General features: G+C 50.1%; 1 protein-coding gene across 1 annotated transcript; it reads right to left on the reverse strand.

The window, feature by feature from the left end:
• Nucleotides 1-1,837: 1,837 nt before the first annotated feature.
• Nucleotides 1,838-15,228, reverse strand: LOC125946346 (endothelin-converting enzyme-like 1). Its single transcript, XM_049669140.1, has 2 exons — nucleotides 15,064-15,228; nucleotides 1,838-3,895 (listed from the first exon to the last, which is right to left on the reverse strand). Exons 1-2 carry the CDS (start codon nucleotides 15,226-15,228, stop codon nucleotides 1,838-1,840), a joined length of 2,223 nt encoding a protein of 740 aa, XP_049525097.1.
• Nucleotides 15,229-16,192: the final 964 nt, after the last annotated feature.

Here is a 16,192-nt window from a genome sequence, read left to right on the forward strand (position 1 = left end):
AATACCAGCGGTAACCAGACTTTCTACCGTGCCTCGGCTTTGTCATATTGTTTTGGTACCTTCGAAAATTCGTTCACGTCTGTTTACATCAACGAAATTCGTAGGCGTGATGGCGTGACGTTGCAGCATGCTCGACTTATTATAGCACTATGGCCTTTCGTGCGTGAGATAACGTAGAGAAATTATTGGCGAAACGTGACAAAGGAGTGTGCGTGTTGCCTCATTACCGACATTTATCATCAGCACAAGAAAGTTTCGAGACAGGAAGGAGCAGATAACAGCCAATACAAGCAAAACTAATCAACGTTTCTGTTGTCTGTGTCTGTTCCCGTGGAGAGAGCAATGTGTGGGTCCTGCTTCTGAGCAGATATCGGTACCGCTAAAAAAAGTTTAAAGTGAAGCTTTATATTGCTAAGCCATATCGTATATGGCTAGGCGAAATCGCCTGTATACAGAGAACTATCATCAGCATTGTCTCGAGCGTCGTCGTCTTCTTCGGCAGCTGGCTCGTTGGCGCCCCTCGGGTACAGTGTACTAGAATTCTGTTCTAGTACGCTGTACCTCGGGTTGCGCTAGCGCTCGTGCTTGGCACGCGCTCGTGCCACCACTCGCGCGAATTCGTCGTCGTCATCATCTGCTTCCACATCTGGCTGCGTTACCGCTAATCATTCCAGCGTAGAATTTCCCTTCTCTTCAGTCGTCGTAATAGGGAGGCCGCGTTTACGGGGGTATGCGCCATTGCTTAAGGTGGTGTGAGCCATTCATTGTCTTACCGTAACGAACAGCTTTAATTTTGAAGCAATTTAATTTCGAAGAATTGCAAGTGGCAATGACGGGTGAATGCTGCTAACCACGCCGACGAGCTAGCAAACTTGAGACATCGAACGCAAACGACAATGGCGGGCTGCAGGCATAGTGACGTCGTTCTCTCCGTCGCAGCCGAACGTGTGTGTAACCTCATAAGTGAGAAATACTTTATAGAACGCTAGGTTAAACACCGCAGTGTTAAACACCGGGGCCGCACGTTCCAGCTTCGCTGGTTAACCATCTTCACGGAGTGGAAGGGCCGACGAATTTTCTTTGCTTCTGTGGCATACCCTACGTTGTCCTTTACATGTTCCTGTAATAATGTATGCAATCGCGCGTCTACGCTGTGCGTTGTTCTTTGTCAAAATTCATACGGTTTTTTTTTTTCATGTTCGTCTCAGCAACGTCACCCAAATGACCACTTTGTAGCCGTGTAGTAACATCATTGCAGTAGCAGAAAAAAAAAGCCAAGGAAACGGATTACACAGGAAAATTACACCCAATAATTTACTACAATGTGTTGCCCGAAGAAACCCTTACATAAAATACAAGAAAAAACATCGCTATCTTTCATCGAACATTCTATTTTACAGCAGAACACAGTTTTGCAATGGGGGCTTCGCTTGGGCCCCGTTACTGCAATACTAGTGAGCTAAAGTCTCCATTGCTCATCAAGCGTAGTCCAAAAAAATGCGCGAACATCGGCTACGCTTCTACACTGTCAGAATCTAGCTGAGTCTGAAGACAGACGATACACGCTAGAATGCATACCCGTAAGAACGTTAGAAAAAGCAGTCAAGGATCAAAACGTTCCCTTGCATTATAGTCTGGTGGCATAATTAGCGCAGAGAGAAAGCAAAAGCTCGATACAGAAAAAAAAAAAACATCACACAAACAAACACTGTCAGGGAAATGCTACTGCCGGTCTGCTCATTTGTGGGAAACAAAAGACCACAAGCATTGTTTCGCGGTTTCTTGCTTGCGCCGGTACCTTGCAACAATCTGGGTATGGAGCGGTGCATCTGGGTGTTCAAGAAAAGAACGTGCACTTTTTCAAAGCGTTCATTGGCGAACCTTCGGGACAGCCGAACACTTCGGCGAATGGCGAGAAGTGCCGGAGTGGCACGTTGCACTTTTCTAGAAGCCCCCTGCTGCCTTCGCTACCGCAGAACGCGTAACAGTAAGTCATGAAGAATATCTGCTCTTCGCTGTAAATGTTCAGGCCACGAATCTTGAGCTCTTTCCTGGCACCCCGCAGGGCAGCAGCCCGGGAGACAGCTGTTTTGTACGCCGAGTACGACGCCTCCAGCGCCGGTATTGTGGGAATGAGAGGGATCGTCGCGTTTTCGCCGAGATCACAAGACAAGCGACGGTCGTATTCCGCCGACTGTGCTCTGCCCCACCAGTGCACGGTCTCGCCACGGTTGTCCACGGTCGTGCCGAGCACATCGAAACTTTTGGACATCTCGAGGGCGAACAGCGTCCCCGCCCCGGCGTAGTTGATGGCGAAGGGCGCTCCGACGTAGTATGACGGGGGTTCTAGCGCCACCATCGCGGCGTCGACGACGCTAAGTAAGTAATTGTACGAGAGCGGTTCCTGGCCGAATGTCCGCCTCTTGCTGTACAAATCCCGGAAGCGCTCGTGGCTCTGTAGTCTCTGGTACGTGCTCGAAGCCTGCAGCCAGCTCTCGAAGAATAACGAATCGTTCATGGATGGAAAGATTTGGTAAAGCAATGCGCGCTCTAGAGGCATAAAGAACTGTTCGGCCGGCAGGACGTTCAGGGCGACCCTCTCAATCTTGAGCTCTGCCGTCTCTCGGGTCTCGAGGTCTATCCACCGGGAATTCTTGGCCAGCGACTTGAGCTCGTTCTTGAGGCTGAGTAAGAAATTCGAGACGTCGTGGCGGGACTCCGGTGTCTGAAAGAGCTGCGTTAAATACTCGGCGGAGGTGAGGAGGCCAAAGCGCGAGTTCACGTACTCCAGGCAGGCACGCTTCTTTTTCTCGTCAATGTCGTTGTGGAACATGAGTTCTGGTTGACCAGCGACCGCCCACAGGTGAGATTGGATGAACAGCCACGCAATGCCTATCAGAAGATGCTCATGCGTGTGTTTCTCAAAGAGTTGGTCGACGTTTGTCAGCGTATTGGCGTCTTCCAGTACTGCCCAGTTCTCCGAAGCCCATGAGTGGCCCAATTGATCTTTACTATAATGAAGGCGCATGTATTTTAGAAAAACGCCTTTCCCTATCGACTTTGTCTTGCTGTCAAACTTGCCTAGGGTGAGCCACGATTGCTCGCGCGACGTGTTTAGTATGGCTGCGGTGAATGAGTTCTCCAACTCCATCAGGATTGTGTGGTTGATGTCACTCGACGCGTGCATGACCTTCAAGTGGCGCTCGACGTGCTGCTTGTACTCGACTAAGTTTACTGGATTCGCAAGGCGATCTACCCATGCAGCGCTATGACGGGCTCTGCGGATGACCAAAACCTTGCCAGTGGCTTGGCTGTCGACGGCTTGTAAACGAAACAAGAAGTTGATGTCCCACTTGATAGCCATCTCAAGCATCACGTCCATCGGGTGCCTGCTGCCTGGGAGTGGCTCTTCTTTCGGCCAGTGAAGAGATAACTTTCTCAAAATTGTCTTTAATGCGAGAATGTTGGCGGCTCTCTCGCTTGGTTCGGGTACCAGACACTTATGGTACAGACGGCTCGGTCTCCCGATGTGCCAAATGTCGTTGGCGAGCTCCGCGAGCTGGTCTTGCGTCGCCTTTGCGTTCGCATCGTCGAGAACGGATGTCACGGAAGTACGGCCACAGACGAAAGAGTAAAAGTTGTTGCACGGATTTACGCTGGTGTCGATCGAGTCCGCAAGCCTTTTGGCGAGGTCTGCGCAGTGTCGTGAGTCGCAGTATGGTGACAAGAGCGTCGTGGAGAGAAACAGGTAAACAGTGATGCTCAGCAAGAGGACCAATACGAGCACGGCACCTGCGGCCAGGAGATGCAGTATCCTCCGATTCCACGTCCTCTGCGACTGTCCGGGATTCTCTGGAAAGGTCCTTCCAGCGCCGTCCTCGCCCTGATGTTGCAACTGGAGAACAAAGAAGCGTTGCACGCTTAGTTACTCAAGGCGTCACGTAGCCTAAACTGTATTCATACGACGGACCAAATTCCGCGGATGAGCATGACGTGGCTGAGCAGCAGCGAATTGTGCCGCCAGCAGCGTATCTGCTTTGTCTTTGTGGGTGGTGTGATCAGACGGCACTGACTGATGAAGTGCTCATTGTGCGAAATTTGCACCGTCGTGTGAATCCAGCTTCAGCATGTATGCGGCGCGAGGTATTTCAAAGTAGTAGTAGTAGTAGTAGTAGTAGTAGTAGTAGTAGTAGTAGTAGTAGTAGTAGTAGTAGTAGTAGTAGTAGTAGTAGTAGAAGTACTAGTAGTAGTAGTAGCAGTTGTTGTAATAGTAGTAGTAGTTGTTGTACTAGTAGTATTAGTAGTAGTAGTAGCAGTAGTAGCGTTGTTGCTGCTGTTGTTTTGTTGTTGTTGTGGCTGTTGTTGATATTGTCCACTGCCTCTTCTATTTAAGTGCGAACGTAACGGCGCCAGTCACAGCCAGCAATGGAGGCGTGTGTTTTATTGTCTAGAAACGTCGACCTTTTTATTGAGTAAGTAGCACTTGTCAAAATAAACTCGGGAGAATGCTTGAACATTCGAAGCTCATCCACACAATGAAAGTCTCACATACAGGGTGTTTCACTTAACTTGGGCCAAACTTTAAAAATATACAAATGCTATACGTAGCTGGATAGAACCAAGGTAATGTTAATTTCCATCGCTTGGAGATACTGAGAACATTTTTTGCATTCCCCCTAATTACATAATTAGTCCTAATGATCTACTTCTCCATTATTATAGTTAGATAAAAAGTGTCAACGAGAAAATTGTACAGCAAGATGAGAAACACCCTATACAGCTTTCTGTTACATAAAAGTGTTTTTCCGAGCGCGAAAGATGCCCCCGAATACACGCAAAGTGCCTCGAGTGGCCACCGAATGTGTTTGTGTGATAATTAATATGCATTTCATTATAAGCATTTCATGTATATAGCCCTGCGATTCTTTGTATTTCCTGCATCTTTTTTTTTTCCTACAGAGAATGTGTGAAGCACTAGTTCGTGCCTCAAATTTTGATTTTGATATCGAAATGCACGCTGTTTTGTTTTTAACGCTTCTTGTCCTCACATTATTGAAATGTTAGAAATAGTCTCAATAGTCTATCCTACTGTATGCCTTGTAAAGGGGGTCCTCACCTCTGTCAAGTAAATTAATTTTCACTTTTAGTTCGAACGTTTCCCTATTAAATGTGGAAATAAACTCAATTAAATTTAATTCCATTCGCACGGCAATGTTGTGTGTATTCGCGGGCTTCTTTCACGCTCTGAAAAACACTTTTATGCAGCACGTATTGAGCAGCAGAAAGCTGTATCGGTAATTTTCCATGTTGTTCTACATTTCTTTAATTACACTTTTCATCTAATTATAATAATTGAGAAGTTATTTAAATAATAAAGACTAATTACGTTTTTAGACAATGCAAAAAATAATCTGAGTATCTCCAAGTGACGGCAAACAACATTACATTGATTGTCATTTGCATATATATATTTTTTTTTAATTTTGGCCCAAGTTAAGTGAAACACGCTGTGTAGGCTTGGGTATCGTTTAGAAAACGGCGTGGGTTATGCGGTGTCCTTGCATTAGTCGAGAAAACTACACACTGCACATTCCACGCTTACTTAAATACCTAGTCTCAAGAGCGCCAGTACGAATGTGCTCATGTGCTCGTCTTCATTATGTTGTTTTGAGCTTTCTTTGCGTGTCTGTCGTTGTAGAAATGTTTCAATTCTTCGTCTTTGCAAACGTTATTGTTTTCACTGAAAGTACTTTGTGTTTGTTATTTCTCCGTGCGGGCAACAGCAGCAAGTCTTGTTTTGTCATTAATGTCCACAGCATAACAGAAAAGAAAGAACATAATAAAAAATTGTCAGCCCTTCCACTGGGGTAGAGATGGAAGACCAGCGAAGCAGTACTATGGCGGAAATCGTGTATTTCCAATTATGACTATTAAGATGTGATAGTGTAATTGGTTATTTGAACTATTAAAGAATGATAAATATATATTGTAACGTAAATTGGAGACGGAGTCTTGAAAAAAAATTACAGCCATCTTCCCGTAGGGGAACCCTGAGTAGTATGCGAAGCAGCCATGGGGTCGACTCAAGGTAGTTTTATCAGCTGTATAAACTTGGACATGCAGCAGTACCAGCAACGCGCAGAACTGTTGTCGACGCCGTCGGCGTTTTGCCCGCGTTCGCACCGAACGCGCGCGGCGTTGGTGACTGTTGCCGGTGCCTCTGGGGCGCCTACCGTCGCGCCTCTAACCTAAGCTGCTTCGCATTATCGCGCGCGGAGCCGCAGGTGTTGCCATTCGTTGCGCGATCCTAAGAAGAGAGGAGCGTCGGAGAGGAGAGGAGGGAGAGGAGGATGCGCATGCGCAGTAGGGGTGTGGACACCGCACGGCGGAGGGAGGGAGGGAGTGACATAGCCCCGACCATAAGATGCTTCGCATCTAATAGACGTTTCTCTTTAATGACGGGCCAGAATAAGAGCGTGCAGCCTACGCGCTTCGTTGTCTTTCATGGCACCGACCTTTGCGCGCGCCGTCCCGCGGTGCGGGAGCCCCACATTCTCTACCGTAGACGCTCAACGCTCGTTGGTGGCCCGCGCCCGAGTGGCGATCATTTCCAGTGGACTTCCGGAATAGGGAGACCACCCAAGTGCTTCTGTAGAGCAACTCTCTGTACTTTTCTGATTAAATGTTTCTCCACCACCAACACCACCCCACATCATTGCCGGTATTATTTCGATAACAATTATATGGACATTCCAAAGCGGATTTCTGTCGTCGGCGTCGCCGTCGCCGTCGCTGGAGGTTCTGTATGACGTCAATGGCGATGAGATCGTCGCCGCGCTCCGGACGCTGTACGTGGAAGTGAAAGGGCGCGAGGGACGCGCGCTTTCACCGGGAGCGAACGCACGTCGGAGAGCAAACGCGCGTTCTGCGCCGTGCTCCCTGAAGGGCTGCAAAATTAAGCGTCTTTTGTAGCGTTAGCTACACTGGCCGAGCCAAGCCCGTTTCGTGCGGCACATCAAGAGCCGTGCTGCGCATGCGCAAGGATCAGTGATGTCACACGGCTTGCGCACCGGAGCCACCGGAGCCGGCACCTCTCGCGCACTCCGCCGCCGCCGCGCGCGACTCACCGCCGCCGGTCTGCGCATTCCAGAGGAGTGACGTCGTAGCCGTGGTAGACGCACTGGCGCCGGCGCGCGCTCGCTGTGCAGTCGCCGTCTGACACTGCGCTGGAACCGCTGCGCTTCTGACTGGCGTTTGCCAGTGTGGTATAGCCTTGGAGAAGGAGAGCGCAAATGCTGCTCAACAGCGCAGAAGAACGGAGAAGCTTGACTCATCGGATCCCGAAGTAGTTGCCTGGCAATTAGCGGTTGAGCGTAGGAGGAATGAACAGAAGAAGGCTAAACGTGCTGCGGAGACACTGGAGCAAAGGGACAAACGTCTAGCAAAGCGGCGTCGCCAGGAGGCTGAGCGACGTGCCCGACCACCCCTGCAGCAACAACAAAACGCCGTCGATGACGTCAAGGCTCGCCGATCGACTGAATATACTGTGAAACTCAGCGAAAGCGCCAATGCGACTCGGACCTTCAGCTGAACCTTTGCTAACGCTACGTATATCCTGGCATAGCCGAGCTAAGCCACTGTAACTATTTTTTATTGCGATAGCAATTATATGGACACTCAAAAGCAGATTTCTGCCGTCGGCGTCGCCGTCGCCGTCACCGTGAGGTTCCGTATGACGTCAATGCAGATGAAATCGTCGCCGCGCGCCGAACGCTGTATGTGCGAGTGAAAGGGCGCGAGGGACTCGCGCTTTCACGGGGAGTGACCGCATGGCGGAGAACAAACGCGCGTTCTGCTCTGTGCTCCCTTAAGGGCTGCAGAAGTAGGCGTCTCTTTCCTCCTCTACAATCACCATATATGTAGAGCAAACGTGCCTTCTTCCGACGGACGAAAGGCCGTGGGGGGGAGGGGGAGGGAAGGGAGGCGACGTTTAGCGGCGGCACCAAGTGCCTATTTATATCAGAGGCTCAGGCAACAGTCACCAACGCCGCACGCATTTTGAGCGAACGCGGGCAATCCCTTCTTTCGCTCCCACTTACCCCTCCCCGTTGGCGCTGAGCCGTGCTCCCTCAAGGGCTGCAGAAGATAGCGCTAACCTTTCCCTTTCCCTCAAGAACCACTTATCATCATCATCGGGCAAAACGCCGACGGCGTCGACAACAGTTCTGCGTGTTGCCGGTGCTGCTGCATGTCCAAGTTTATACAGCTGATAAAGCTGCTATCATTACTGCGTATAGCTCTCTTCAAGTTTGCTATCGCAATTGATGCTTCACCTTTCAGGTGAAACTGCGACAGCTTTTTTTTCCTCCTTTACAATCACCATATATAGAGAGCAAACGCGACATCTTCCGTCGTGCGAAAGGCCGTGGGGGGATGGGAGGGAGGGAGGGAAGGCGACGTCTAGCTGCGGCCCCAAATGCGTATTTATACAAAAATGTTGCGAGGCGAGAATGTGCGTAAGATTTCCGACGATGCTCGACGAGTGTCCCATTCTGATCTCGTCGAAAACCTCCGAGCCGCCCCCAGAGGCACCGGCAAGAGTCACCAACGCCACGCGCGTTCGGTGCGAATGCGGGCAAAACGCCGACGGCGTCGACAACAGTTGTGATCGTTGCTGGTGCTGCTCCATGTCCAAGTTTATACAGCTGATAAAACTAGTATCCTTACTCGGTATAGCTCTCTACTAATTTGCGATCGCAATTGATCCTTCGTCTTTCGGGTTAAACTGCGACAAATGTTTTGTAATGGACGTCGCGTCGACCCTGGTTGTATCGAAGGGTGTCGGTATGCTGTTGGCTCCGGATACGATGCCGAGCAAGCTGTCGGGCTTCTTCGGCTCTTTGTACAAACTCTTCCACGTTTTCGCTGGTCGGGCTATTTATTATCAGCAACTGGTAGCATGGCGTCAAGTGTTCAGGCACATCCGCTGGATAAAAAAAAAGGTGCGGCCTGCCGCGTCGGGCACGCAGCAATGGGAGCGAAAGTGACGGCTGTAGTTGCATTGTCGGCCGCTTGGCTGGGCCGAACGGCGCTATATAGTCATCGGCGATGGAACGCGCCAGCTTGCACGCGCGACAGCGTTCCAGGCGCGTTCCTGACGCATTTGCTATGCTGATGCCAGACAACAGCCCCCGATGTGTGGCGCCGCGGCGGATCACACCATTTTCGATGCGCGCGGCAGGCCACACCTTTATTTATCTAGTGGCCGTGGTTGAGGTGACGTGACGCCTCAGGTGGCAGTCCTTGAAGTCGACGGCTTGTCCGTACGTGACAGGAGTCAGGCTCGAGCAGACTTCGTACTGGGCTTGTAGACGGGGTTCGATCGGGGAGTGCTAGCATGTGCCTAGCACCTCCAACAGAAAAATGTAACGTAGATCGAAGAGAGTCTTGAAAAAAATAGACGCTTCTCTTTAATGGCGGTCCAGAAGAAGAGTGTGCAGCCTACACGCTTTGTCGTCTTTCATGGCACCGACCTTCGCGCGCCGTCCCGCGGTGCGGGAGCCCCACATCATTGTGCCAATATGATCCAGTGGTTTTCATTTATTTAGTGACCACAGGGACCATTGCCTTATGGTCGCTACGGTACACCGCCATAAGTTGTACGGCAAAGGTTGGCACGTTCTTCATAAACACGTATCCTACGCCCCCGCGCGTTCGGTGCGAACGCGGGCAAAACGCCGCCGCCATCGGCAACAGTTGTGCGCGTTGTTTGTGTGAACGCACACAACCCCTGTCAAAATGCTGGCTACGTGTCCGAAGAGAGATTGTGGTGGTGAAAAGGAGGAGACGTGACGGAACGGCTAAACGCCGTTGTCGACACTGGTAGGGGAGAGGCGGGCGAGAGCCCAGATAGAGTCCGCGGCACAGGCGGCAGAGGCCGGCAGGGCTGCGCGCATGTGCTGCAGTGGGAGCGCGGGAACGAACAGCCTATGGTGCCTCGATGCCCTTCTCGCCCACCGCTCCTCTTCTACCTGGAGTCGCGTTTGTTGTCCGCCGTGCATTCGCTCCCCGTGAAAGCGCGCGTCCCTCGCCCTCGCGCACTTTCACTCGCACATAAGTCATGTTTGCTCTCCGCCGTGCGTTCGCTCCCTGTCAAAGCGCGCGTGCTTCGTCCTCGCGCGCTTTGACTCGCACATAAGTCGCGTTTGCTCTCTGCCGTGCGTTCGCTCCCCGTGAAAGCGCGCGTGCCTCGCCCTCGCGTGCTTTCACTCGCACATACAGCATACGGCCAATGAGAGTTTTTTTATTGCGATAGCAATTATATGGACACTCAAAGGCAGATTTCTGCCGTCGGCGTCGCCGTCGCCGTGAGGTTCCGTATGACGTCATTTGGAGAAGAAATCGTCGCCGCGCGCCGAACGCTGTATGTGCGAGTGAAAGGGCGCGTCTTTCACGGGGAGTGAACGCACGGCGGAGAACAAACGCGCGTTCTACGCCGTGCTCGCTTAAGGGCTGCAGAAGTAGGCGTCTCTTTTCTGCTTTACAATCACCATATATGTAGAGCAAACGCGCCTTCTCCCGACGCGCGAGAGGCCGTGGGGGAGGGAAGGGAGGCAACGTTTAGCTGCGGCACGAAGTGCCTATTTATATCAGAGGCTCCGGCAACAGTCACCAACGCCGCACGCATTTTGAGCGAACGCGGGCAAAACGCCGATGGCGTCTACAACAGTTCTGCGTGTTGCCGATGCTGCTGCATGTCCAAGTTTATACAGCTGATAAAGCTAATATCATTACTCCGTATAGCTCTCTACAAGTTTGCTATCTCAATTGATGCTTCGCCTTTCAGGTGAAACTGCGACAACTTTTTTCTATTGCCGGACGCGACCATCGAAGAGTGAGCCCTTAACAGCTTCGCTGTAAAAAGTCACAGGCCTGCGTGGCACACACAGCACAGTCAGAGCGTAAGCTGGTGGAGCGGCTCAAGACTAGCTCCAATTTCGGCACCACGCACAACAGGGCCTTCGCGGCAAAAGTCTCTTCGCCTCGTTTTGACGAGAACAATCTGAACTGTCCGCCCGGCGTCGACGCCGAGTTGCGGCTTGTAGCTCCCTGCACAGCAGTCTGCTGAGCCCGAGGATGCCTGGTTGTAGCCGCGCACGTAGCTCTACGATTCGCTTCTTCAGCAGCCGTTCGTACTTTGGGAGGAGACGCCATAACTTGTACCGAAGAGGTATCCAGAATACGTGGCGCACATCTCAAATGGGGATCGCGTTGATTGCGCGCCTCGTTTTAATCGCATCTCATCATCTGTGCCTGCGCACGCGGCGTTTGCAGGCGCCTTAACTACATGGCGCCACCATACTGGGGAAGCTCGGGTCGTCTGCGCCAGCGCGCCTGCCTAGGGCGCGTTTATAGGGCATTTTTCCGCTGCCTGATAGCAAGCGTTACGTGGCTCAGTGGTGGACTATCCGACTCCCACGCAGCGGGCCTTGGTTTGATCCCGGCGGAGACCGGACACTTTTTGGGGGCGAAGCTCCTTAGGGTGTGGGTCTGTCCCTCCTCTGTAGTATGTAGTAGTAATAGTAGTAGTAGTCGTAGTAGGTAGCCACGTCTACTTTTATGAGAAAAAAAATTCCGAAAGTTGTGTCCGTAGCGCGGAATCGAACCAGGGACCCCTCGCTTCCGAGCGCGCGGCGCTAACCACTAGGCCACGAAGCTTTTTTTTTCTTTTTTTATTGCCTCGTATGTCACAAATCTGACCAGCGCAGACGAACATACTAACAGGATCTTATATCGGTGAACCGTCAGCTGTTTACTGACTACATGTAATCAGTATTTCGGCATATGCAACAAAAGTTCCAATCTAGGAACCCAATCCGGTACAAACGTCTGCACCTTCTGCACTTCGACAAAATGGGACACAGATTCGCAAAAATGCTCGCCAACGGGTCGCACATCAATATCTGCATTGTGTGCAGCCGTCCGCGTTCGCCATATGCTGTGCAGGCCCAGGAGCATGACAAGATCAAAAGGCACGCCATTATCGTTTTCAACCGAGAGATAACGGATTCCATGCGGATTTAATGGCAACTCTTTTTTCAGAGTTCTCTGTAAGATGTCCCAGAAGAACACCCCGCTCCAGCAATCTAAAAACACGTGTTCAATGGTCTCTGGTTTTTTGCATAATAAACAGTTAGTACCCCATGGAAGAAATAAACCCTTGTCTTCTAACCATGTTTTAACGGGTAAGGTTCCCGTGTGCAGCTTAAAAAAAAAGGTTTTAACCCCTGGCGCAACAAGCATTCTTTTAACGCGTTTCAAGACATCTTTTCCTGGGCCTACACAGTATAATTCACGGTACAATGGCACTAGAAATAACACATCAACGAGGTCTTTATACAGTTTCTTACGTGACACCTCGGCCAAGTATTGCAAAGAAAAGCGTACCGATAAGAAACGGAAAGATGTAACTACTTCTTTTAGATATCCCCGTACTGGTCCTTGCTCACACACCGAAGACACAACAAATTCCGGTAGCACTTTACCCAGCCTTAGTTGAATCATAGTTCTGAGAAACGTGTCATCTACATCTCGGAGAAAAACATATCGACTGACAAGTTGTCTTACATACAGATGTACTAAACCAAGCCCACCATCACGCACTCTTTTAAACAGATTTGTACGGCTCGTTTTTTCCCATACAGAGCTCCAAATAAAGACCGCGAACACTCTGTGCATTTTTTGTACATTTAACCTGCTGCAATGTAAGACCTGCATTACATACCATAGCTTGCTTACGAGAAATATGTTGCAAGTCGTGGCCCGTGCGAAAATGGACTTATCCCAGCCTTTCCATTTCTGTGCTTTTTCACGCAACACTTCTGTTTGTTTTTTCCAATAAGGCTCGCTGTCACAGTAGTACTGCAGGGGCACACCCAAGTATTTTGTCGGTGTTTCTTGCCATTTAATGTTCATAAACACCCTGGGAGCAACGTCCCATTTCCCATGCCAAAACCCAAGGCACTTGTCCCAGTTTACAGCACTACCACTTGCCTGACAAAAACTTTTTACAGCATTGACAGTGTGCATTACACTTTCATGATCAACACAGAAAACTGCAATGTCATCAGCGTAAGCAAGAAGGCTGACCTCGGCTTTATATAAGTTGAATCCTCGTATCGCTTCGTTCCTAATTACGCTTAGACAAAAAGGTTCAATATATATACAAAAGAGAAGCGGTGATAACGGGCACCCTTGTCTTACTGAGCGCTGTACCGGTATGCGATCTCCTACTGATTTGTTTATTATCAGCCTCGTTGTACATCCGGCGTAAGCCATCCGCAGACCTTCGCTGATCACATTGCCTACATTCACATAATCAAGTATAGATAGAAGCAAGTCATGCGGCACGCGGTCGAATGCCTTCTCAAGGTCAACCTGCAGCATGGCGACACTGCGTTGCATTGCGTCACAGCATTCAAGGATTGATCGTGCTATGTGTATGTTTGTTATAATTGTCCTTCCTTTTATTCCGCACGTTTGGTGCGGACCGACTAAATCTTTCATTACTGTCTGCGACCTGTTAGCCAATACTTTCATTAATATTTTATAATCTATGTTTGTCAGACTAATGGGTCTATACGATGTAACATCACGCAATTTGATTGGGTCTTCAGTTTTTGGTATTAAGACCGTGTGTGCTGACAGAAAGGACGGCGGAAGACGTTTTTTCTCATAAGCCTCGTTGTATACTTCAGTCAAAACTGGGGCGATAACCCCCTTAAACGCCTTGTACAATGCAGCGCCTAAGCCATCCGGCCCCGGTGACTTGCCATTATTTAAACGATCAATCGCCTCCTTAACCTCATCTACTGTTATGGGTACTTCTAATATTTCCTTGGTTTCGTCGTCTAATGTTGGCATCAGTGAAACGAAGTCATTTTTGAATCGATCAGCGTCAACTTGACCACGAGAAAACAGTAATGTTTAATATTCTAAAAAAGAACTTGCTATTTTTTCCGTGTTGGTAAGCAATGACCCATTATGTTCTATTTCTGTTATTTCATTTTGTGAAGCATATTTCTTTTCGACTCCCAAGGCACGTTTTGTTGGCATTTCACCTGTGCACAAGTACTCAGCTCTGGCACGAATCAATGCTCCCTTGTATCGCTCTTGGTCTATCAACTCAAGTTTTTGCTTTATGCTTTTTATGTCTTCTGAGAAGTAACCGGGTTGTGTACTTTCCGCTTCCAATAATTGCTGCAGGTTCCATCTAAGACGGGACTCAATTTCTTTTTCCGCGTGTCTCAAAACACTGGCCCTTTCAAGTGCATTTAATTTAATTGTTTGCTTACAAACTTCCCATTTATGTTCCCAACTATCTAAGTTTTGAGTTGTTATTTTATCTATAGCCTCGAGAAACTGCTTACAGAACTCGTCATCTTTCAGCAAGTTTGCATTAAATTTCCAGAGATCCCAAGAAAATACTTTGTTATTCCTTCTTTGTTTTCCAACACAGAAAGAAACCAAACAATGATCACTAAACGCAACAGGTGTGACACTGTATCCCGACACAAAGGAATAAACTCAGCTGACACGTACACTCTGTCAAGTCTAGCACGGCTCGTACCCTGAAAGTGAGTAAAAATGACTGATTTTCCGCTGCAAAGACATTCACCCACATCTTCTAGATGAAATTCGGCGGTCATATCTCTCAAAACGGCAGTACTCGCATCATTGTGTTTCTTCCCACTGGTTTTGTCACGGCCCGCACAGACACAATTGAAATCTCCCGCTAAAATTAGTCTGCGCTCACACTTCAAGTATGACTCAATTTCTTCAAAAAATTCCCTTCGCTTGAGCCTTAGTTGGTGCGTACAGACAAATTACTCGCCAATTTTCTGATGACAGGGAAAAGTCACATACAATGAAACGGCCTGACTCACAGGTATTCACCGACTGCACTACAGCACCAAGGCTCTGCCGAATTAACAAAATGCACCCAGAAAACAAGCCTACCGCATGGGCAACACAAACTTCATAGCGTCTCGCAAAAGGACGCACCATACGCTCCGTCTGGTCCTCTCCCTCCACTTTGGTCTCCTGAATGGCTACAATATCGAGGTCGTGCTCCGTTACTAGGCGGTAAAATTGATTTTGCCGCCTCTTGGCACTAAGCCCACGGACGTTAAGTGTAGCAATTTTTGTCGCCCTCTCCAAGGACTCCATATTGGTGAGTGATACCAGACCGAGCCTAGGGCGTTCCCTCCATATACCTTGCCGTATAGTATCCCACAGTCCAGTCGACGCCTAGGGCGTCGACTTGCCGCCGCCGCCGCGTGTAAGCGACGCCGACCGCTGTTGGCTGGCCACACGAGGCTTCTTGGTTCCGGGCACGTTCTCACGCCTCTCCATTGCTCGCAGCCGCGTGTCTTGTGATGTCTTGCCTGCTTCGTTGAGTCGACGCTTCGCAGGTGTTGCCTCGGTGTCCATTGCAGCTTCGTCCGTGGAGTCATTGTCTCCCAGCAGCGCGACGGCTTCGCTTGCTGCAGTTCTGAGTGCATCAGTTTTCCCATCAGTCCCAGAAACGCTTGTTGGCGGCTGCTGCTTTGAAAAGTCTGTTTCCGAAGTGCGTTCTGGCGAAAAATCCTCTTCTTCGTGCTGCACTGTTGATGCGCCTGCCTGAGTGGCGTCTCCTGCCCGAGCGTCTGCGGCCGTGTTGTCTTGCGAGACGGCGTCTCTGGTGGACGCGACCGCCGTGGCCGCGTCGCTGGTAGACGCCGCCTCTGCAGCCACGCTCTCCGCTTCTTCTTCGTCCATGAGCATCTCGCTCCCACTTACCCCTCCCCGTTGGCGCTGAGCCGTGCTCCCTCAAGGGCTGCAGAAGATAGCGCCAACCTTTCCCTTTCCCTCAAGAACCACTTATCATCGCTCCGATCCACGTCTCCGCCTGCGCTGGCAACTCTGGCGTACGAGCGAGTACAATTAGCCTGCTCATGCCCGAACGCTCGGCAAGCTGCGCACCTGGGCACTCGGCATTCACGTCCGATGTGTCCAGTATTGTGGCAACGAAGGCATAACGGCGCACGTCCAGGTACAACCACAAGCGCAGTGTCACTACCAAGGCGCATCTGATGCGGGACGCGGTCTGGTGTGACACCCTCACGCAGAAAAAGACGCACGAGACGAGTGG

Source organism: Dermacentor silvarum, chromosome 6, assembly GCF_013339745.2.
Source record: "Dermacentor silvarum isolate Dsil-2018 chromosome 6, BIME_Dsil_1.4, whole genome shotgun sequence".
Lineage (NCBI taxonomy): Eukaryota > Metazoa > Arthropoda > Arachnida > Ixodida > Ixodidae > Dermacentor > Dermacentor silvarum.